The sequence below is a fragment of the Macaca fascicularis genome, chromosome 2 (assembly GCF_037993035.2).
Source record: "Macaca fascicularis isolate 582-1 chromosome 2, T2T-MFA8v1.1".
NCBI classification, from domain to species: Eukaryota; Metazoa; Chordata; class Mammalia; order Primates; family Cercopithecidae; genus Macaca; species Macaca fascicularis.
Genome location: NC_088376.1, coordinates 8,109,277 through 8,134,079, shown reverse-complemented (window position 1 = coordinate 8,134,079; position 24,803 = coordinate 8,109,277). Strand labels below are relative to the sequence as shown.

The 24,803-nt window shown below is 36.9% G+C and overlaps 1 protein-coding gene across 4 annotated transcripts; it reads right to left on the bottom strand.

Moving 5' to 3' along the window:
• Positions 1-1,448: 1,448 nt before the first annotated feature.
• On the bottom strand, positions 1,449-24,079 carry TMEM207 (transmembrane protein 207). Of its 4 annotated transcripts, none has more exons than XM_005545411.5 (5): positions 23,935-24,079; positions 22,006-22,043; positions 15,510-15,554; positions 14,034-14,176; positions 1,449-4,522 (listed from the first exon to the last, which is right to left on the bottom strand). In XM_005545411.5, the coding sequence occupies exons 1-5, from the start codon at positions 24,007-24,009 to the stop codon at positions 4,386-4,388; spliced, it is 438 nt and encodes a 145-aa protein (XP_005545468.3). In that variant the 5' UTR covers positions 24,010-24,079; the 3' UTR covers positions 1,449-4,385. The 4 variants fall into 4 exon arrangements, with proteins under 4 accessions (XP_005545468.3, XP_073889820.1, XP_005545469.3 ...); XM_074033719.1 differs by having other exon boundaries at positions 14,034-14,180; positions 22,006-22,113; positions 23,935-23,985; XM_005545412.4 differs by having other exon boundaries at positions 22,006-22,113; positions 23,935-23,985.
• Between the last annotated feature and the right edge of the window lie 724 nt (positions 24,080-24,803).

Below are 24,803 nucleotides of genomic sequence, written 5' to 3'. Positions count from 1 at the left end.
ATCCCTGCTACTCGGGAGGCTGAGGGAGGAGAATTGCTTGAACCTGGAAGGCGGAAGTTGCAGTGAGCCGAGATCGCACTACTGCACCGCAGCCTGGCTGACAGTGAGACTCTGTCTCCAAAAATAGATAAATAACTAACTTTCTTTAACATGGGAAGAAAAAAAATTCAGTCCTATTACAAACACAGAAATAAACCAATCAACCAACCAACACCAAATAGGTACTTTTGTTTGAAGTGCACTGACCCATAAATGCAAGTAACTTTAAAATAAATTCCGATTACTTCAACTCTGACTTTCACTACTTTCTTAGGCAAATTAGCTGCTAAATCATTAGCCCTGTTTCTAGATGTGCTTACACTTTTCTAAGGGTTAATTATAACCACTGCCTGCTCTGCAAACGGAATGGGATGTAACATATGTAGCTCATAGGATACAAACAAAAACTTTTTCTTAGAGTCAATCATTTGAGGTCAATGTAGTTATATTGATCATTCTCTGATGTTTACTTATTATAGTCACTTTTAAAGTTAGAAGATCATAGTGGAAAAATATCTGAAATAGGAACTGGAAGATGACAATACCTAGTCTCTAGTTTTGCTTCTTACACTAATTAGCTATACAACTTGGGCAAGTCAAATCCTCTTCCAGGGTCCACACTTTCTCATCTGTTAAATGAAAGCAGACACACATGCATAGATAGATAGATAGATGGATAGATAGAGAGAGAGAGAGAGAGAGAGAGAGAGAGAGAGAGATCTTTTGTGTCTATTTTTTATAACAGAATCTGTGAGCTTTTCAACTATAAAAGTATATATATACATTATTGAAAAATTTAAAAATCGAGAAACATAAAAAATGAAATCACCTGTAGCCCCATTATCTGAAGATATGTTTTACATTTTTTACTTCTTTATAGTATGACTTCCTTTGTTGGCTTGGAATCACAAGCTATAACACTGCCAAATCATGTACTTGTTTAATTTTATATTTCTTTCTATTTAAGAAATAAATGAACTTCATTTTAAAAGTCAAGTAGTACTATAGAATCGTAATAGAAATCAGAACTTTCCTGCCATACCTAATCCCACACATTATCTCTGAGTCCAATTTCTTGAGACGACAATTTTCAACTCTTTTAGTATTTTGTTACAAATATTTATGATCTAATTCTAAAATTATGTGCTTTAGCACCATTTGGTTTTTCCTTTAATTAATTAAATTTCCACCATCTGAGATTAGCATTTATGTTTCTTACTGTATCCTGCCACCTTCCTTCACAAACCTTTTCCCTTTGCCTATCTTGTTAATATAAATAATACATATTTTAAAATATTAATTTAAAAATTTTAATTAATTTAAATATTACATTATTCATCACTTAACCATTTTTAACAGTACTAATTATTTGTAATTTTCATAGCTTAACCATTTTATAGTTAATTTAATTTTTGTTTTTCATGGATTTAATAAATGCCTTTTTTCACTTCCTCTGTTTTCTACTTCTACTAATTTAACATTGAAGTTACATGTATATTTTTCTTTAATCATTCCTCTTATTTTCTGTAGCTCATTGCTGTTATGTTCTGATTGGAATTGGCTCTTCTTCGGGCTGCTGCAATACTGTCTTCCTATAGATTAACTTCATTATCATTTTCAGAATTCTCTTCACTTCTTTTGCCTCTAATTCTTGGACATTTCTGGATTGCCGTAGCAAATATTAGCTTAATCATTCTATTTCTTCCATGACACTCAGCAAAGCAGAGAAACTCAAAGTCTCAGTCAATCATGACAACCATCTGTGTCCATCTCATTCATCTTTCCAAGTACTAAAATCTTATGATTAACTTTCTTCTTACTGTCATCTTCTTATCTCTGTCTCTGTGACTTAAAAACATTTTAATTTCTTTCCTATAATCAGTAGGTTTCTGAAGAGAGTAGACGTGTTCATTCTGCCATGTTTAATTTGAAGTTAGGAATAGCCAGGTCACAAAATTGTCATTAGAATAAAATCTGATAGCATATATGAAAACAGTTTGTTCACCATATAGCCCTACACACACACCAGGGACTACTGCAGTACATAAACACAAGCTTTTTCATATCTTTTTCATCAGCAGATACAAGTGAGATTATGTTAACAGCACTAAGTCAGCTGTGTCTGGCTTTTACTCACCCTCACTTTCATAAGGCCTTACCCCCATTAAATCCTCTTCCAGTTTTTCGGGGATTTCCAGAACTAGGAAACATTACTTTAAAACTTAAGTACAGGCAATGATTTCCTTCACTTGAAGATTTACATTCTAGCCCTGGAAGAAACATACCAGACTACCAGTAGAAAAGTACATGATGCTCCTTATATTATAAAAAGATTACTCCACATATTAAAAGTTTCTTTACATCATGTGTCATTAGGGAATTGCAAATTAAAACAACAATGGAATACTACTGCATATCTATTAGAATGGCCAACATTCAGAAGACTGACAACATCAAATGCTGGTGAGAATGTGGAGCAACAGGAACTCTCATTCATTGCCACTAGAATTCCAAAATGGTACAGACACTTTGAAAGATAGGTTAGTGGTTTTGTTGCAAAACTAAACATACAATCCAACAAACATGCTCTTGGTATTTACCCAAAGGAGTTAAAAACTTATATCTCCACAAAATCTTGCATATGGATATTGACAGTAGCTTTATGCATAATTGCCAAAACTTGGAAGCAACCAAGATATCCTTCACCGGGTGAAGGCATACGTAAACTTTGGTAAAGCAGACAATGGATTTTATTTAACCCTGAAAAGAAATGAGCTATCAAGCCATGAAAAGACATAGAGGAAACTTACGTGCATATTACTAGGTTAAAGAAGCTAACCTGAAAAGGCTACATACTGTATGATTCCAACTATAGGGCATTCTAAAAATGCAAAGCCATGGAGAAAATAAAAAGACCAGTGGTTGTTTGGATTTAGAAGGGAGGGAAGAAAGGATAGATAGGCAGAGCACAGAGGACTTTCAGGGGCAGTGAAATTACTTTGTGGGACACTGTAATGGTAGGTACATGTCATTCTAAATTTGCCAGACCTAGAGAATGTACAACACCAAGAGTGAGTCATAATATAAACTATGGACTTTGGATGATAATGATGTCAGTATAGGCATGTCAATTGTAAGAAGTGTATCACTCTGGCGAGAGATGTTGGTAATGGGGGAGGTTATATAAGTGTCAAAGCAGGGTGTATATAAGAAATCTCTCTACCTTCTGCTCAATATTCCTGTGGACCTAAAACTGCTCTTAAGATAGTTTATTACAAAGGATTACCCTAGCTTCTATGGCTCCAAGTATTTTTTTGGCCTGAGCAACAGTTGCAGTTAACTGAGATGGGGAAGGTTTGGATAAAACAGATTTGGAAAAAGAAGATTAGGAAATAAGTTTGGTCAAGTTAAATTTGAGATATCTATTGATGTTTATTGTTTTGTTCAACAAATTTGTCAGCTGAAGATCATATGGCATGATGTTTTCTTCTGTCCCCCTGCTGATGGCCACTGCCAAAATGCCACTTGAAGATATCTCATTGCTACTTCTGCAGTCCTCATGAGAACAGGTATCTATGCCGAAGGTTCTTAGAATGTTGCTGCAATAAATGCCAAGCCTTGAGGCTCCAGGGAAACACTATGGACTATGGAGTCCACATTCATTCCTGTAAAAGGGGAACTTTTCTTTTCTCCCCGTATTGTCATTAAACGTGCTCCAAATCTTCAGCAATCTCCTTCACCTTCTATCTACAATTTCTTCCTCCTCAGGCTGAGGCATAAAACCTCTTAGACTGAGACTTGTAATCTTTTCCTTTTCCTCTTCATTTATCCTTTACCCTTCAACTCCAAACCTTTCTTTTTCCTACTCTCTCCCCTCACCTTCATTCAAATATTATCTTTCTGGTTCTGGTTCTGGTTCCGGACATGTTGGATTCTTGGCTTGGGCTATTGTTAAATTATAATAATTTTTATGGACTCCACACTAGGAAAGAGTTTAAAGCAGAAAATGGTGTGATGTATACTGCAGTGGAGCCCTAAACGTGATGGAAACAACTTTCAGCACCTAATCGTTGCCTATTTGGGTATGAGTGGAAAAGCATTAATTTGGTTGTGTAGCATAAAAGTATGACACAGCAGTGACACATCAAGAGCCCACTAATTTACTATTTAAACATCTCCATGACCCAAATTTTTTCCAACATCCATTCTTTTGTCGAATTGTCCTTCCTCAGACTATATGACTAGACCTCTGGACATTTCCGATAACTGAAATAACTATTCCTAAATTTGATGTTTTGGAATTACAGATGTCGTTAATGCTTTAAATTGATAATCCACACCTAAAATCAGCTTGTTTTTAGAATTTCTTCATATGGAGGTGGGGAGCCTAACGTGCCAAAACATGGAGCAGGAGCAGGATATAGGTCAGCGGTTTGAGTTTGAAGGTGAATTCCAACAGGTGGACTCACAGCTGCTTCTGTCCCTGGAAAGAGAAAGATGAAGACTTGTAATCTTTCTAGTGAGCATAAAACATAGGTACAGGAACTGCCCAATAAAATCTGGCATTTCTGAAGCGACAGGAAATTATTTGTATCTATGAGAAAAAATTACAACTATCTTGCTCTTTGCAGGGAAGGTTTAGTCACCATAGCAAAAAAAAATCACTTACCTGAATCGATGAAATCATCATTGTCTAACCCATCAAGAAGCATTTACAATTTAGCAACTGAAACTAGAAGGAATATTCTCTTTTGTACATCACAAAACAGGATTCCTCAACACTAATAGCATTTCAGCTAATGCTCCCAACATGGGAAATGTAAGTTGCATTAGAAAAATTAAAATATCACTTTTGAAATTGTATTATTTTACATTTATGTTTGCAAACTTCAACTAATACAAGTAATTAATTATTCCTCTTTAGTAAATAGTAAAAATGTTAAGCTCGGTGATGAAAAGCATGTATTTAAAGTATACACACAATAAAGGAATATATTCTAAAATTTAAAAAAATACTTTGAAATCAAAGCTGGTGACTTCTAGATTAGGCATAATACAGGACATTAACTATTACAAACTGGCCTTTTATTTCACTAACTGGTAACTTTGAAAGAAAGACAATGTGCTTACTCTAATGGCTCTTTTGGAAATTGCCTGTTAGTATTTCCTTGAAAGATTGGGTAACACACAAAAAAATAGTGCTATTTTATAACCATCTTTATATTAATATATGGCTGTATATATAAAGATGGTTTATATATATATATAAAGATGGTTTATATATATATACACACACACACACGCACACACACATACATACACACATATATATAAATGCTTATATATAAAGAATATGTATTCACCTGGATATATTCACCTGGATCTTTACCCACCTTTAAATGATTTTGACTGCCTTTTGCCAAAACAATAGCAACCACCAAAAATTCATCTTTAAAAAGAAACTAGTCCCTTGAACTGAATCTGGCCTCCGTCTTTTTGTATATTGGATTTACGAAACATAATCTTATTCCTACATTTACATATTGTCTATGGCTGCTGTTGTACTACCATGGCAGTGATAAGTAGTCCCCACCTAGACCATACATTTTGCAAAGCCAAAAATAATTTCTATCTGTCTGTTAATGGAAAAAGTTTGCTGACCTTCCTTAAAGGAGTAAGATTTGATGCCATTAGGAATATTCCAAACAACATGCCACAACGATCAAAAGAATTCAAAGAGTAGTTGCATATTAGACATTAGCTGCTTCACTAGGATCCATATGGAAATTACTCAAAATGATTACTTTGAAGAGGATAATGTTAATTTAGAATGATGGATTTTCATACAGTTGCGTTTGTCTTATTTCTTGTCTCACAGGTACTAGAGCAAAGACTAATAATTCAAGTATGTAAAGGGTGGAGCATATTTAGAATATATGTCTCACCTTCTGGTTTAGCACTTTTCTTAGAGTTATCTATTTGATTAAATAGTCTACTTTTGGGTTATTACATAATTTTTTTTACCTCAGTTTTCTCTTAGGCAATAAAAGTATAATACTAGTGTCTACCTCTATAAAAGCAAGGCTAAATGAGTATAAAGTACTTAAAACAAGGCCTGGCACAGTAATTATGCATCAGGGTTTACTATTATTATTACAATATGTCAAGAACTGTACTAATGCTAGGAACGTGCATGTATCTTCTTTTATTTACAATATTATTTTTCAGTCCATCCTCTTTTCATAGTTTAATAATGATTTAGACATTATCATTATTAATTATAATATAGAAGTTATTAAATGAAAAGTATTACGGAGTTAGAGCCCTTTGCAGTTTGTAAGTTTGGGTTGATGTCAGATAAGTCTGTGGGACTTGATCAATCAGAGTTAACACTGGTAAAATACAGTTGTCCCAGTAATTTCCTCCATTGTGAATACTTGCAATGAATGATGGCTATTTCCTTGGTGAACTGCACCTAGTGTATTCAGTACAAAGTCAAAGGTAACTCTCTTTCTGCCTAGAAATGGTCAACCAAACTACTTGACACATCTATTATTTGTACTAGCTCCAATTTATGTCTACGATTGCCACTGTCAATATTGTGCTGCCAGTGATAGAGTCTTCATAGTTGTTTTCGTAGAAAACTTTCATTATCTTCTTACTACAAATTTTGCTGTTGATCTTAAACTTGTTATTAAAACCACAAGGCATTGGGTAAACATAATTAAGCCAATGTGCTCAGGAAGTTTTGAAAACCAAATATAGGTTATATCAGTTTTCAATCTTTTTTCAAAGCATGTTTACATATAATATCAAGTGATTGGATACTGGGGAGAGCAGACATTTCTATCTTTTGACAAATTAAGAAACTGAGAGAACTGAATAAAAAATGCCAGCAAAAATCCTATAGTTTTTACAGAACTGCTGTCTAAGATATCAGAGTTTATTGTTTAATTTTGTAAAACCAATACACTTACTGCTTAGTTTTTATAGCCAGAGTGGAGATTTCCTATGTTTTTAAGAATCACTCAAATAGACTTCACCTCTTTCTGTATGTTCTTTCTACCTATTTCTCCTCTTTCCTTTACTTCATTCCTTTCTCTTCTATGGGAGTGGCCAGAAGAACTGAATTTGAATCACAGTTCTGCCATCTACTTACTATGTTGCTTAATCTCTAAGTGCCTTTGTTCCCTCATTCGTAGAGTGGTCAGAATGATAGTGAACTTTCATAGAGTGATAAGGAAAAATAAATGAGATTCGGGATGTCAAGTGTTAGCACAGGGCATGGCTCCTGGGAAATGCTCAATGAATGAGTCATTACTATTATCGCGTCTTTCCATGAAAATCTGTGAATGAAATACTTCCTTTTTTATTACTGAAAATAAGTCACAGAATATTTACACATACAACATGAAACATAGGGAAATGACATTTCTGAAAAATCATAAAATAAAAGAATCCTGGGAGACTTGGAGGGAGAAGAGAGCAGAGCCTGTAAGACCTTGCTTCTTGTTCACCTCTCTGGAGCCCTCTTTTTTATCCCCAGCACAGAGCACTCATATGTAATCACTGCTGGAATGCTGGTATTTCTATTTTCCCAGAAATAAGAAAGAGGGAAGATTATCCCTGAAACTGCAGAAGAAATGGGGTCAGAGAGATTGTATAGTTGCATTATCAAGCAATCTGCCCCAGTGAGAAGCTAAGCCAAGATAAGTGTCCCTAGGACGGGTGTCCCCTTGGGCTTCATCTTGCAATCAGCTCAGGAAAGGCAGGGAACCTCATCGGGAAGCCTTGTCAAGCCTGAGGGAACCCAGCTCCAATCCAGAGACCTCATGGCATAGAGGCAAAGGGACCCTTATTTAAATGTTATGTGATTGATTATGTTTTATTAAAAACACGGACAAACAGTTGTGGGGGTCCCTCTCCTATGCTCTCCAATTCTCTCTTTTCTAATGCATAGTTAATTGTTTTTCTGCCTCAAGCTCTATTTGTCCTTTTCTCACCTCCAAAACTCCAAACATTTTCCATTATCTTTAGATGTCTTGCTTCCTCATTAATACGGATTTTTATTCAGCATCACAACTTTATTTTTAATAAAACATTATTGTCATCCTCATTTTTAGTAATTAAAATAAAAATAACCTTTCATTTTTAATAAATTCCAAAATTCCTTTGACATTGCCTACTTTTAATATACAAATTTAAGAAACAAAACAAAATAATTAACCTAATCAATAAAACCAAAATCCTTATCTTTTTTTAAAAACTATTTTTAATATCTGTTTTATCCTGTCATAATTATAGTCCTTGGATTTATGAACTGCTGAGCAACGATCACAAACAATAGAGATTTGGGATACAGACGGTCATGTGAGAATTTTCATGATTTTTCTCTTTTTTTTTCCTCAATCTTTACTAAAAATTTGCATACATTCCTTTTAAAAAATCACTGTCTGTGGCTCAATGTGTATTTTCCCTTCCCATTTCCACATTTTAGAGAGGGGGGAAAAACTGGTTGTAGATTGATATGATTTGGATCTGTGTCCCCGTCCAAATCCAGTGTTGCATTGTAATCCCTAATGTTGTAGGTGGGGCCCGGTGGGAGTTGACTGGGTCATGGAAATGGTTTCTCATGAATGATTTAGCACCATACCCTTGGTGCTGTTCTCGTGATAGTGAGTTCCCATGAGATCTGGTTGTTTAAAAGTGTGTAACACCTCCCCGCTCCCTCTCTCTTCCTCCTGGCCCAGCCATGTGAAGTGCTTGCTCCCTCTTTGCCTTCTGCCATGATTTAAGTTTCCTGGGGCCTCCCCAGAAGCCAAGCAGATGCCAGCATCATGCTTCCCATACAGCCTGCAGAACCATGAGCCAATTTTAAACTTTCTTTTTCATAAATTACCCAGTCTCAGGTATTTATTTATAGTAATGTGAGAATGGACTAATACAGGAAGTCTTCTGTGTTTTCAGTTGTATTATCACTTAGGAGATATTCTGAAGGCATTATTAAATTAGGTAAGATAGTGAGTGATATGGTTTGGCTGTGTCCCCACCCAAATCTCATCTTGATTTGTACTCCCATAATTCCCACGTGTTGTGGGAGGGATTTGGTGGAAGACAAGTGAATGGCAGGGTGGCTTCCCCCATACTGTTCTTGTGGTAGTGAATAGGTCTCATAAGATCTGATGGTTTTATCAGGGGTTTCCACTTTTGCATTTTCCTTACTCTCTCTTTGTCTGCTGCCATCTATGTAAGATGTGACTTGCCCCTCCTTGCTTGCTACCATGATTGTGAGGATTCCCCAGCCACATGAAACTGTAAGTCCAATTAAACCTATTTCTTTTGTAAATTGCTCAGTCTCAGGTATGTCTTTATCAGCAGCATGAAAATGGACTGATACACTAAGATAAGAAAACATCGAAACGAATGAAAAAAAATTACCTAAACATGGATGCTGAACAAAATACACCCACATAATACTAGAATTATTCATCTTTGACAGTTCAGAGAAGGAACTAATAAGGTCTCAGAAGCTACAGCATGGATGATGCCATTTGAGAAGACATGAAGGCATTGAGTGGATGCTTTCTGGGTTATAGCAGAGATGGTGAAGGAGAACCAGATCCAGAAGATGAGTTAAGTTCAGGGGAGCATAACAAGGGGAGAAGAAAGAGGAGGAGATTCTGGAGCTGTGACCAGGAAGAGGAAGTGGGGCTGAAGAAAAAAAGAAGAATTTAGAGTCTGTATAAAATAAGTAGGTTTGAATTTTAGTCCTTAAAATATCTCTGATTTAAACTGTTTCTTCTCTTCTTCCTCTTTCTCTTGCTCTGCATCTTCTCCTTCTTTGCCTTCTTGACTTTCTTCTGATCTTCTCTTCTTCTTCTTTCTCTGACAGCCCCTCTTCCTCCTCACTCCCCAAGAGAGGAGTTGTATTAGTTTACTAGGGCTGTCATAACAAAGTACCACAGACTGGATCACTTAAATAACAGAGATTTATTTTGTCACAATTTTGGAGTCTAGACATCCATGACCAAGGTGTCAGCAGGGTAGGTTTCTTCTGAGGCCTGTCTCCTTGGATTGCAGATGGCCACCCTTCTCCTTGTGTCTCTATATGGTCTTTACTTTGTGCCTGTCTGTCTGTGTGCGAATATCTTCTTATAAGAATGCTGGCCATATTGAATTAAGGTTCATCCCAATTACCTCATTTTAATTTCATTGTCTTTGTCTTTTTAAAGGCACTATCTTCAAATGTAGTCATATTCTGAGAAACTGGGGTTAGAATTTGAACATATGAAATTGGGTGGGGGACAGCTCAGCCCACAACAGGGGGCATCAGAGGGAATATTTTTCCCTTTCTGAAGGGTAAGAGCTTCCTGACATATTGTGGACACGGAGAGTGTCCATTGAGCACAGTAAGTGCCAGGATCTTTTCTACTGAATCCAAGACTTTTGAGAAGCCCCGAGTCTAAGGACCCACACTTCAGGGGTATAGATCCTATGAAGAGGAAGGAAGACCAGTTATCTAAAGACTGAATCAGCAGAGCACTGTGAAAAGACGGGAACATTAGTCCAGGAAATGCTACTGGGGTCTGCGGTGTTTGGGTGAGATCCCACAGACCTCTCCCAGACAGGAAATCTCACCAGACATTGGGATGGGCTGTGTTGGCAACACCTTCCTTAAATACCTCTTATAAGGATCCAAGCCAAGTGTTTTCTTCTTTCTGTTTAGTATTTCTAATCAGAATAACTGGCAACCTGTGCCATGTAATAGTGTCAGTAGTTCTGATTGAAAGAAATGTTCTATTTTATGTATTTTAACATTAGCACAATTTGACCACCTCAGTTTCTCAGTCAAAAGTTTCCTCTGAGTTCTGCTTAGTTGAGGGCAGCTTCCAGGAGATCCTGAGGGTCAAACCTTTGCTCCACAGGTCAGAAGAGCCGAGCTATTTCAATTAATGTATTCAATAAATGGTGATAATTAAGTAAAATAAGTTTGGATAAAAATTTTAAAAATTAAGTTCTGGGAGGAACCCAACATTAATATATCAAATCTAGTCTCTCCATTAAAATGTTTCAAATGACCCATTTCCCACATTCTGTATTCAGTGGGGAACATCCCATCTTCTCCTTTGTGCTCAAGAAATGGCAGGGAGTTCAGAAACCTTATTTTATATTCTAACATGTCACCTGTGTCATTCCAGAGATTTCTCACTTTTCTCTTTCTCTTCTGAACAGGGACTGTGAGGGAAATTCAGAAGCACAGTCCCATAACCTCAGTGTGGGTGTATGAATCCTGAGGCAGCTGGACTCAATTCTTAACTGTGAGCACATATTCTGTGGGAGCTGCGGAGGTAGATGCTGCGGTTTTGACCCTCACCTCCTTCTGTAGACACAAAAGCAAGTGGTTCTCTTAACTTCCCTTTTGGAAAGCAGCTTCTTTTTATAGAAATACTAGGTAGGAAGAATCATTTGTATGGAGAAGTGAAGGTATCATGAAGATCCAGTGAGGAACGTAAATTTAGCATGGGTCCAGGTTTCAAATTGTCTTAAAATATTGACTGCCTGAAATTTACTTCCAGAAATTACTAGGTAAGAAGTCGCTAGAGATGGGAGATCACCACTTCCTAAATTACTCTTTTGTATTTTGTTTTGGAGAAGAGAAACAGGAATGCCACAAAGCTCAGCTCTGGGCACCATATCCACATCAAAGACTGTATGAATGGCTGTTCCCTGCCTGTCCTGCCATCCTGAGCATCCCTGGGACACGATGGAACATGGGCAGTGGGTGGAACAACCTAACAATCAATTCAGCGTAGGCACAAGAAAAGATAAATAGGACAGAGTACGTAATGGGAATCAATAGTAGAGAGATTTGCAGTGCATCTCAGGATGGAAGAGTTTAAATGTTTCTTGAGCAAAATGAGATCCAGAAGTTAAACCAGTGGAATTGGGAGGAAAGAACAGAGTAAGGATGGGCATGAAGATCCTGGAGCAAAAGCCCTACCACTGAAAAGCTGCTCTATCGAAAACTGTAGGTGTTCAAAGAGTGAGGCTGTACTTAGTGTCCAGGGATGGGCTGGGCTGTCAGTGACCAGCCTACGTTTTCATAGGTTCCCTATTCCCAATTCTGGACAGTTTAAGCTCGATTCGTTGACTTGCAGTAAACATCTATGCATGCATGCTTCCCCTTGAGAGTGAGAGAAGTAAATAACATCCTCTAAGATAAATAATAGTCGCTTTTCCAAGTTGATATTTAGGAGTTAGAGATAATATCTGAAAATCCTCAAATTACTGCTTAGCATTTGACAGACGTAAAAAAAATTGTGACCGTATTTTTTTAAAAAAGCAGTTTACCCCCAAGGGGTTGTTTTTTTGTGTGTGTGCCTGTTCTGAATGATTTCAGAGTAATATAGAGAATGCGAGTCTATTGTCCATCACTCAGTGCTAGCACATGCAGTGTGCTAAAGCAGTACATCAGCCTCAACACCTTCTCTCACACTCATGGCTGTTCAGCCAAGTTCAAGAGCATGTATGGAAACTACCATGCAAGAAATAGAAAAACATTAGATAAAGAGGTATATAACCATGGCACATAAACTGCTTTAAAATTTTTAACAGTATAACTGTTAGCTTAATAATACACTTAAAATTAAAAACAAAATTCTTTTAAGATTCAAGATAGTTGAGGAAAAGGTCTTTCTCAAAGTGAGAGAAGAGCTGAAAATACTAGGCTGCGTTTTTCTTTTTAGAAACTTAAGCTCAGATAAAAGCAGCATGATTTCATTGACTTATTAAATACCTCTACGTAAATAAAGAAAAATAGTCCAATGTTATCATGTTGACTCCTTTGACTAACATATTTTGTTAAAAGATCAGTAATCCTATTTCCCTCTATGCCCCATGGAAGGTGCTTTTGTAGGAGGAAGAACTATTGTTTTGGAGACTTTAATTATCCTTCCTAAAATAACCACTTCCCAAACTGATAATGTGTTGCCTCTGTTAAATAACTTTTGAAGGAAAAAAAATGTTGGAGGTGAATATAATCATTATCTTAGAAAACTAAGTTTGATGTTAACACATTTTTGTTTATTTTTACCCCACTTTTCATCTTGCTGTTAGTTTTCCTCAGGGAACACCCTACTCTATCTGTTGCAAATTTCATGGTGGCCCAAGTTTCTGATAGATGGCTTTGGCTATTATCTCTGTTAAGCACTCTCGAGGTAACTGTGGTGTGTAATGCAGCACCTTAGAATAAAGTCTCACAACAGTCCTGGTTGAGACAATACTTAAGATGAGGAAATAGCTATCAATTACGGCCTCCCAGAAATCAGTAAGTTGTTTTTTTCTTCTGCTCACAGTTAAGGCTGGCAGCTACAAATAACTCTAAGCCCTTAATTTCCTGCAGTCTTTACTTCCTTATGTAAACTGGAAAATGAAGGGAAGGGCATGGTTTTGGGAGGGGCTCGGAAGCTGACAGGATCAGGATGCTGAGATGAAAGGGGATGAAAATTGACATTCTCCTGACCACTTCACGGAATTTCAGATTCTGCCTTGACCGCAGACAATCTGGAAAGTGTTGCTCAATGTTACTTCAGATGAGTTCAGTAAAGCATAGAAAGCTCAGTAAATGAGATTATAAATAGAAGTTAAGATAGGTTGATAATAAAAGCTCAGAGATGCTTTTCGGTACCCTAAACCCTACCATTCACCTGGACTGCCCAGCCCTGCATACTCCTTCTCTTCTGCTTGCTGAACAACAAACTATTGCTTTCCTTATACAACTGTGCATCAGTTCCCCAGACACATTTTCTTTCTTCTGGGATTGCCTTTCTTATGACATTTTCTCCTTTAAAGTCTCCTCAATGCAGTCAATGGTGTCTCCAATAAGCCACATCTTTTTCTAAGTTCAGACATCTGCTTTTGGGAGAACAGCTTTTCAATTCACCACAAAACCGCAAAGTATCAAAAAAGAGTCCAGAAGTGTATAGACAACTCACCATAAATGGAGTCCAAGTCTCCAACAGCAAAAACGGCCATGGTGTGCCTGTGAGAATCAATTCGGGGCCTCCTCAGCCAGCACTGGAGGCAGAGAACCACTGCTCCACAGAGAAGAGCTGCCACCAAAACCAGCAGCAGGATCCTGACTCCAAAAGTAACCGAGAAAAGAATGAGGTAGAGCATGCGGGGAAGTTAAGAGCTTCCATTACTACCTAGAAGTGGGGTGAGGATTCAGCTAGACTGGCCACAAGCAATGTGGGACACCGAATTCCTTAAACAATTTCCTACCACCACCCATACATTTCCATTGAACTGGAAATATTCTTTGGCCTTTTCCAGGTGGTAATAATCATTTTCTCCTTAGAAATTGGAGGCTTATTCTAAAAGGCAGTGTCTTAATTCATTCATCCATTCTTCCTTTCAGACATCCATCCATCCATTCATCCATCCATGCATCCATTCATTCATCCATTCATCCTTTCATCCATCCATCCATTCATCCATCCATGCATCCGTCCATTCATTCATTCATCCCTTCAGCCATCCATCCATCCACCCATCCATCCATCCATGTATCCATCCATCCATCCATCCATCCATCCATCCATCCATCCATCCTTTCATCCACCCAGTTATATTTAAGCAACTGCACACACTTTAGATACTGGGGTTAGGAATTCAAAAGTAGGCAGAGAGGGTCTTTGCCTTTAAGGAGATAACCCGCTAATTGAGTGAACTGACAATGTTAAGTTTAGAATATACAAATGTCAAGATTTAAGAGGTTAAGATTTCTGAAGGGGCCGGGTACAGTGGCTCATGCCTGTAATCCCAACACTTTGGGAGTCCAAGGTGGGCAGATCATGAGGTCAGGAGATCGAGACCATCCTGGCCAACATGGTGAAACCCTGTCTCTACTAAAATACAAAAAATTAGCTGGATGTGGTGGTGCATGCCTGTAGTCCCAGCTACTTGGGAGACTGAGGCAGAAGAATTGCTTGAACCCAGGAGGCGGAGGTTGCAGGGAGCCAAGATCATGCCACTGAACTACAGCCTGGTGACAGAGCAAAACTCTGTCTCGAAACAAAAAAAAAATCTGTAGGATTATCTCATAGAAGAGCTAGTGGTCATTTGGAATGGCTTTTAAGGCCAGAACTAGTATCAGTGGAGGGTCATTTAAGGAGATTTCAATAACAATGTTTTTTCCTACTATATTTTCAAAAATAACAATTGTTTTGCTGTTAAAGATTTTCAACTCTAGAATAAACTTATTTTTAAAAATAGTGAGTCCCTTTGTCACAAGAAGTGTTTAAGGAAACATTGGCCAACAATCTGCAAGTGATATTTCTATATTCATTTGCATGACCCCTAATCTTTCCTTAAGCTGTATGATTTCATGTACCATCTTGAATTATTTAGGAGAAAGAGTGTGTATATACCACCAACTGTCATGTAAAACAGAAGTAAGATATCCTTACCAGATATACCAGCCTTTAGGGTGTTGATCATTATAATTTACACACCTGGTGATAAAGGAAGAGGGTTAGTCCTGGAACTCTGGATAGCCAAAGCCTATTTCTTTCACCCAATAACATTGGTATTGATCACACTTGTTTCTCCAGAGCAATCATCTACCTATTCCCATACCAGCCCACACCTCCCGGCACCCAGCACAATTATGCAAATGTTTATGCCCACTCAATTCAAGGCACTGAGAATACAAGTAAATGTGAAATTATCAGATTATATATAAACAGATAATTGCATTATAATGGGTTTGATTCTAGAGTTACAAATACTGTTATGCATTGAGAAGGCAGTGACTAACTCTTCAGGGACAACAAATCACAGGTGTCGGGTGTTAGGCAGATAACCATTATAGCTATATACTGTTCATCTAGAAACCCACAGTCACGTAAAACTCAAATTCTCCAGGGAAGAACATCTTGGTAGAGAACAGGAGGCATCGGACAACTGTTTGCACTCTTGTTATACAATTGGTGAGGAAAGAAATTAGGCCAGGAGGAAAATGAATGAATGTGACCATACCTACCATTTACCAAGGAGTTAGAAGTGGATTCTTCAGTCAGGAAGTTGACCCTCCTGTGTGTGTCTAGCCACAACTCAATCATTCTTGAGACAAGTTTTAAAAGGTCACAGACAGACAAAGTTCACAGAGTGATTTTTGGGAGGTATAACTCGGCAGGCGTAGAGTCCCTCACTATGCCTAACGCGGCACACTAAATGTAAGTGGGCTGATGGACGCTTTTCATACCTCAGTATACGAACTACTTTTAAGGTATTCTGTGCTTCAGCAGTGGAAATCTGTTATTCACAGTCAGATACGCTTCTGAGAAGACACTATACTTAATCATATCTTCTTCAGCCGTTGTTAAAATAACTCAGTTCATTTCAGTTTGAAGACATTCATAAATGTCAGTTAATTTATTACGTCTATCTTCCCTGAGGAGGCAGGGTGTCATCACATCATCATATCAGTCAGAAATGACTTTTAACATATGTGAAGTGTCCATTTAAAAATTTTATCACAAACGTTTAAGACAGAAACCAATCACCCAGCCTACAGATGATTTCATCCCCCTCCACGTATAAATCTCTGCTGCTTTTTTTTTCTATCTGTTCTTTGTTTGTTTGCTCTTTGTTCTGAGCACACAGAGTGTTTAGCAAAATTCACAGGTATGCCTGTAGTCTCAGCTACTCAGGAGGCTGAGGCAGGAGAACGGCGTGAACTTGGGAGGCAGAGCTTGCAGTGAGCCAAGATAGCACCACCACATTCCAGCCTGGGCAACAGAGCGAGACTCCATCTCAAAAAAAAAAAAAAAAAAGAAAAAAAGAAAAAAAATTCACAAGTATGGCTGGAAAAAAAAATGGCAACTGAAGTAAGACTTTAAAAAGCATTCTAAGACAAATGACCATCAATAAAAGATGTGAAAAATAATTAATGGGATATACTTACAGAGGAATATTATTAAATCATCAAAAATAATGTAGACATGCTTATAAATAAGTCTTGCTAAGTAGTATAGAGACTTCAATCTTACTTTGTATATATTATTTTTCACAAGTACAATGATTTCACCAAAATTACTACCAGACATAAATATACACCAAACTACTAAAGTGCCCACTTCTCTTGAAGATGGCATTATGAAGAACTCTATCCCTTTACTATTGTTTGAATTATTGTAATGTACATGAATCACTTTGTAGTAAAAAGAACTTTAAAATATTACGTTAAAAAATTAAAACATTAAAAATACAGATTGTTTAAGAGGCAGAAGTGGGGAAATTCTCTTGGTGTCCTGATTCAGTGAATAAAGCAGAAGGGTTTGTTTTGTTTTGTTTTGTTTGTTTTGTTTTGAATTGTGACATCTAAGCTCATGACCAGGAATACGGATTATTCCACCTCCCTCCTCTTCCTTTTCTTTTTTTCTATTTTAAAATAGCCCCTTTACTTATAGTTGAACTCAATTCTAAATATTAACCACCTCATTTTGTTTCTTAAATCTAATTTTTAAGGCCCTCTGTTTTTTTTCTTTCTGGGCTAACAATTTTCCAAACCGACTTGTTTCACTTTTTGTTTCTGAGCTGGTGCACCCTCTGGTGGAGCTTCTGATAAGCAATAACATGGCTAGGAAGCAGTTAGCTGGAGAAATGCAGTAATCATGTAAGTTCTAAATTGCAGGCACCTTTGAGATCGCTTATTCACCTTTAGGATTTTGCACAGTGTACCACTGAGACTTAAGGTGGAGAAAGGAAGTGGGGAGGTCACTACTTAGTCAGAGAACTACACATGTGTCTTCTGGCTCCATATGCTCCCCTCCCTAAACATTATTTCCATTTCTCTCTTAAATTCAAGTTTTAAACAGATACTTTTTGAGTTCCTAAAAAACTAAGAGTATTCTAATTACTCAAATATTACTTCCAAGATAGTCAGTATGGGAAACATTATATTTTTGAAAATGAAATTATTCCTCAGAGATTGGTCAAATCGGTATGATTATGCTAAAAAGAAATATAATCATCGGGGGCGGTGAGAGCTGACTCTAATGTGTGAGAAAGACATTTGGAATAAGAATTATCTGGAATTCGTTGTTGAAGGAGATAATTTCTGTCCTTATCAGAATGATTTCCTTTTGTTACTCTGATGTCATGGAGATGATTTCTGTGCTACACGGACGGTGAGAGGAGTTGATCTTTATTCTTCTTCTTGGTGCTGAGAATCTGTGGACCTTAGATTAACTCTACGTTTACGAATTTGATAAATTCAGGAAGAAATATGCAGAGTTGCTCCACTGGTTTCTCTGTCACATCTCTCAGCATTTTCTGGGGCAGACACTCTTCTAAAATCAGATGTGTAACTATATGTGAAATAATGGACTCTCAAACTTCCATCCCTATACGTTTGGGTCATACTATTATAATTCTCCTTTTACAACTGAGAAAACTCAGTCACAGAGACATTAAGTAACTTGCCCAAGTTAGCATAGCTGGAAGTGGTAGAACTAGGTTTTAAACTCAAATGTTCTGGCTGCAGAGTCCATGTCTCTTAGCACCATGTAGTGGTGCAACTGGGAACAGTAATAGCCAGTTCTAACCTCATATTACTGTGTGGAGTATTGCCTGAGTGAATCCAATATCCCGTGTTCCAAATGCTTTAAGGAAATACTGAAAATTTTTTAAAAAATGGAAATGAGAGCCTGGTGAGGATCAGACAAAGAGAATAGGCCAATAGTGAGATCAGTTTGTAAACCGAATATAGTAAATACCATATATAAAATTTGAATTGAACTGTAGATCTGACTTAAGCTTCCTAGCAGCTAACATAATGAGAGAGAATATTGGTTATGTAGTGTCCTCTAAAATTAACAAAATGAACAGCATTACTCACCAGATGTACAACTATTCCTGGCATAGAACCGAGAGAAAAATTCAAGCTATGAGGCCTCACAAAGAGAGCACTGTTAACATAAGAACAGTGTTTTCCATAGTATTCTCAGAATAAATTCAACAACAAATTTCATGATTTTTTTTTTTGTTATTTTTAAAAAGTCATTTCACAACATAGGCCAAAGTACAATTCAGCTACAGTAATTTGAGGGACGGATGAGTCACAAATCATATCACCCAGAAACTGGTAGTAAATTGTACACTATCTCAAAGAATGAATGGACTGTGTATCTCTCAGGTATTTCACCAGATGTGTAATTGATTAAATGTTGGATATACAATATAACTTTGTGGTTGAAATTCTGGGCTCGGGAGTCAGTCCCAGGTCCAAGTCCAAGTTCTGCCTTTTAATTTGCTTTCCTACTCCTGAGTAAACTATTTCTCTTTATCGAAGCCAAGCAAGATGTGGTATGTCATTAGAAAATCTATCAATGCAATTAATTTATAGAATCTTTTATATGTATAGTCATATTTATGTTTCATAAATCAATCTATTTTTGTAGATTCATGCACATCAGTGTCCTTGGCAATTTATCAGAAGAGGACTAAGTTAGAAGTATGATAAGAGGGGCTCTGTCATGTTTTATTTCATAAAATAAATTACTGATAGCATTTAAATTTTATACAAAGACAGCACACCAATGCTTTGTTCATGTTAAAAATAGAGTTATAAAAGTAAAATAATTGGATTGGATCAGAAAAACATACCCTGGTGTTTGAAAACAAATTTAAATAGGTAATAATAAAATAGACCAGTTTTTTTGTTGTTGTTATTTGAGACGGAGTCTCGCTCTGTCACCCAGGCTGGAGTGCAGTGGTGTGATCTCGGCTCACTACAAGCTCCACCTCCCAGGTTCAAGTGATACTCCTGCCTCAGCCTCTTGATCAGCTGGGATTACAGGTGTGTGACACCACACCTGGCTAATTTTTGTATTTTCAGTAGAGATGGGGTTTCACCATGTTGGCCAGGCTGGTCTCGAACTCCCCACCTCAGGTGATCCACCCACCTTGGCCTCCCAAAGTGCTAGGATTACAGGGTTAGCCACTGCACCTGGTCGATCGACCAGTTTTTTTTTTTTAATGGAAAATATATGCAAATTGTTTTGCACAATTCTTGGAACATGGAAGTTGACTAATACAAATGTTTTTATTTCTAGCTAATCAGCACCTCCTCCACCATGGCCTCTACCTAGGCGACCCGTGTTTCGTGTTTTTACTTTGATACTCCCTTGCATTCCAATCCAAGTCTCCCTTTCCGGTGTCCATTTTGCACGTGAACTTTGGACAAGTTACTGTCCTTTTGTGTTTCTTATTTCTGAAAGACATTTAGAGTAGGCCATCTTTATGGTCCTTTTCACTGTAATCTGCCATGTTTGTGTGTTACTGTCTAATAGCAGTGCTGGTAAATGGATGAATATGGTCTCTTAGCTGGGTAGTGTATTTTAACAGGAGATAATGTCCCAGATCAAAGAAGCGATTCTAAACTGAAGTCTCTTGTATAAATATAGTTAGAGAAAGAGGATTTTGTTGGAGGGGACTTTTTACTCCTGCAGAAAACAGCGTGACTTTCCTTATAGATTCATTCCACTGACACTGTCTTGTGATAACAAAAGATTTGAGATATTGTGCCCATCTTCAATACATTTTCTTACCTCATACGACCACCCTACATTCCCAGCCACTCTCTTTTTTGTTTTTATTTTCTGCCCATTTACATTTCATTTGAGGGTTTTGTTTTGTGTTGTTTTTACTCAAAAGCAATTGTACTAAATAATGACAAACATTACAGACACTTAGATGCAAAATGATGTAGCCAAAGAATGTGATACCTAAGTACCAGTTGAAGCCCTACTACTAATTTACTATTTCTCTTAAGTTTCAATTCCTTCACCTAAAAGGGAGAGCAGTAGCCTCAGTAGCTCTAAAGTCAGCATAAAAACTTTCTTAATATCATATTTTTTCTGTCGCGTTGATTAGAGTTAGATTCAACATTTAAGATCCTTTCCAATTCTGAACTTCTTTATTTTGTTAGTGTGGGTCAAAGGCAGAAGATAAGGAGATAAGATAAGGGCAGCCAGGAAATCCGGAGTCAGATAAGCATGCAAACAATCAAATCCTCTGTTTCATCACAAACAGCATAAGACAGAGTGAAAAAGCAGTTCCAAAATTAACGTAAAGAAATAGCAATCGAGAGCCACGCAAAAGCTGAAAGAGCAGCACAAATTTAATAAGCAGATTGTTAACCATAAGATGATCTACCAGAAACAGGTGGATGGTCCCAATCCCTGCTGTGCAATACAAGCATAAGCATCCTGCTATACACGGAGCATGGCTTTGAGGGTAACAGGCAATGAAAACAGCTAACAGTAAGGGCTGCAACCAGGAGAAGATAGTGCTGGGTGGAAGTGCTTTTCTGACACTAAATAACAATGAATTACAGATATTAATTATCGGTACCATTATGAATGGCACCTTCTCTTCATCTCCTGAATAGAATTCTGAGAACCATTAAGTCTATAGCACAAAAAGTGAAAAAACTGAGTCAATTGTTCACATAATTCATATCACGAGCACTTTGAAATATACACACAGTACAGGTTAGAATTTTGATTAATTTGCTTGTATTTTAAACTGAGTTATACAGAAAACTGCCTCCCTTGGTCACTGTGATTTTTGAGTGTGGATGCAGCCATAGATAACATCGTGATTCTTTTATGAACTTAAAATACCCTTGAAACCTTGAGGAAGAGAAATTCAGTGTGCAAAAATATCTAGAAATCAGCTAGACCTCTTATTTAGTTAACAAAGCTGATCGTAATGAAAATTACCTTTCCTGTTTAAAAAAAAATTGAGCAATCTGCATTTACAAACTATTTACTTTTCTTCTGATTATAATGATCATTTGTAACTCAGCTGGGCTTTTTCTAATGACTTGAGCCTTTTTTATACTTTGAATTTTTTAAATGCTAAATAAAAACATGTAGTTTTTTGGTGTTTACTTACATTTCATCTTCTTCACATGGTAGGTCCGAGAGCACCAACTGAAACACATGTTGTAGAACAACAAAATCCAAACATCTCATCAATCTAATCCTTTAATACAAGCAGCGCCTAGAGACAATGTGGGTTTATATCATTTCGTTTGCTTTTTTAATTAAAAGCTCTGTAGCAGACTTTATTGTTGGTACACAGAATTTTAATTGAAAAAAATCTCTGGGTAGATTCTTAAGCTCAGCAGTGGCAGAAGATGTATGTTTTGAACCAGATTCCATTTCTACATACCAGTATAAATGGATTTTACGACAATTTTTGTTTTTTCTATATGCAGATTTTGCTTGCTCTAAAGAGCTTTTGTGCACCTTGCATTTTTTCTTTTCATGTTTTAGCTGGAGGACAGCGGTTCATTATTAGTGAGTATTATTTTCACGCAAAAAAAAAGTTCCAAGTACATACATGGAAACAGAAGTCAATCCTATCAGCATTAATGGGTATTAAATATATATTCATGAAAGGGTGACTTTAACCTGCTCTAAGGGTAAGATCCATTTAAGATCACATGACATTCCAGTTGAGATTTACAGTCTTCTCTTAATCAGAGAAGAGGAAAAAAGTAATCATTTTGTTTGCTTTGTTTGAAAAGACCAATACTATAAGCATTCTAAAATAATGCTCTTAGCTGTCTGCACTGAGTGTCATAGGTTACAACATCTCATACACCAAATCACAAGGAAAAAGGCGCTTCTTTCTAAAGGTTTTATTATCTGTTTGCTTGCTTGACCCTTTGAACCAGGACTCCTTCCTCGCACAATGAGAAAGTCTTTAAATAGCATTTATATGTAGCTCTAAATACTTCGTTGATGAGGTCAGTTGAAGTATTTATTTTCCTGGACTATAACATGCACATAAAAGTAAAAGAAGTTACAAAATTTAAAATGATAGACTTGGGATTTCTATGTGAGATGTGTCTTTTCCCCCCTTAATCCCAAATACATCTTCTTCAGCACCTTGTATTTACTCCACCAAGTTTATCTGGGCAAAGAGATTTGTGGAGTTGCAGATGGAGCCATGAATTGGCCATCAGAGAGCATGGTAATGAACAATTTATAAGCACAGAAAATGAGTTGCATTCTTTTTTGCTAGGATGCTGCAAATAGATTTGCATACTAAGTGAAAGGAAAGTGAACATTCACATTTTGTCCATAAAGAAAGTTTATTTATGAGTAGATGAAATCATCTGGGATCCAGCTTAACAGATAAATGATGCCAGCATTTCACTTTCTGGTCACTTCCATGTCTTTTGTGTGTGTTGTAACCTAGCAATAGTACACAGTATTAAATTATTAGCACCTAACTGCCAACACATTACCTTTCAAACTTCCAATTATTATGAAGAGGTAAGAAAAGCCATAATTTACTTTAGATCTAAATATTTCAGGTACCTTACATTGAAGTAGCACAGATATAGAGATGCACGTATTAGTCAGAAAGGGATGCTGGAGCAGAGGAACTGAAATAAATCCTAAAATGGTTCTGTCTACATCAGTCAGCATTGAAAAACTGTCAAGCATCCAGTATGGTTGCAGGCAATAGTAAACACGTCTTAAATTAATCCAGCCATAGCATTTTGTTCTGTGTCAATAGCATTTTGAATTAAAAAAAAAAATTACAGCATAGCAAAGTTAAACAAAGGTTAAATTTGCAATCACATTATTTCAGTAGCAATAGAACTAATTAAAGGAGAAATAAGACTAATGCCATGGACATTTTGTTTTGTCCCTCTGACCAATGAATACAAGAAATCATAAGATACTAGTAACGCTTGAAAGAAATCTTTTAAATGTAGAACAGTTAAGTTGCTCACATATAAACCTATAGCAAATCAAGTCCTCAGAGTACCTCTGGAAACCTTAACCCAGAAAGAGAGAGAGTTACCTGGAATAGTGGCAAACACAAGATCCCTATTGTTGAGATCACTGAAGTGACACTGAAAAGTCTGGATCTTGACATATTTAAAGGACAATCAGCTTAGGATCATGGTTTGGTGCCTGTGTTTATTTCCTTCTTTTCAGAACTTACTGGCTTCCCTGTAAGTTACGCTTCCTACCAGGACATGCATTAATAATGGCTCCTTGTGACTGATAAAGTGCGTGCTAGGGGAAGGAATGTTGGGTACATGTTTACAGGTACTAAGAGCCCAAGGAGTTTAAGGTCAGAACTTCAGTACTGTTTGTCAAGGCCTGTAAAAGTAGGGGTTATAAATGCTGACCTCCAGCCCTAGCTGGCTACTTAATAACTTTCCGCATCCAAGTGCATGTTTTATTCCAGGAAACTTCTGAGTTTCTAATACTATCTCATATTTGGAACATTTAGTCAATTTTCTTCCTTTGTTGGTACTCTTTGTTCTCCTACACACCATTTTCAGTTCCAGGTCTAACCCAACCTTAGGCATAAAGCTTTCCCTGTTTTATTGCGATAATATCCCTCTTTTAAACCAGGTTTATTTCAGTGTTTATTTTATGAAACAACTCCATCACTACCACTGAAAAATAAAGCTAGAATATCTAGGGAAATTCTGAAAGAAAGAAGAGGCACTAACCTATTGTATATTAAGATGTCTTAATCTATGCATTTGACAAAAAGTAATACTGATACATGTAAATAATAAGGTAAATGTAAAAGAATAGAGAGTTTAGAAATGGAGAGTTTAGACTCAAATAAACAAATTTATTTAAGCTTCCATTTTAAACTAGTGGAGAGAAGATGGATATCTTTCAGGGTACAATGAAGAACTAAATGGTTAT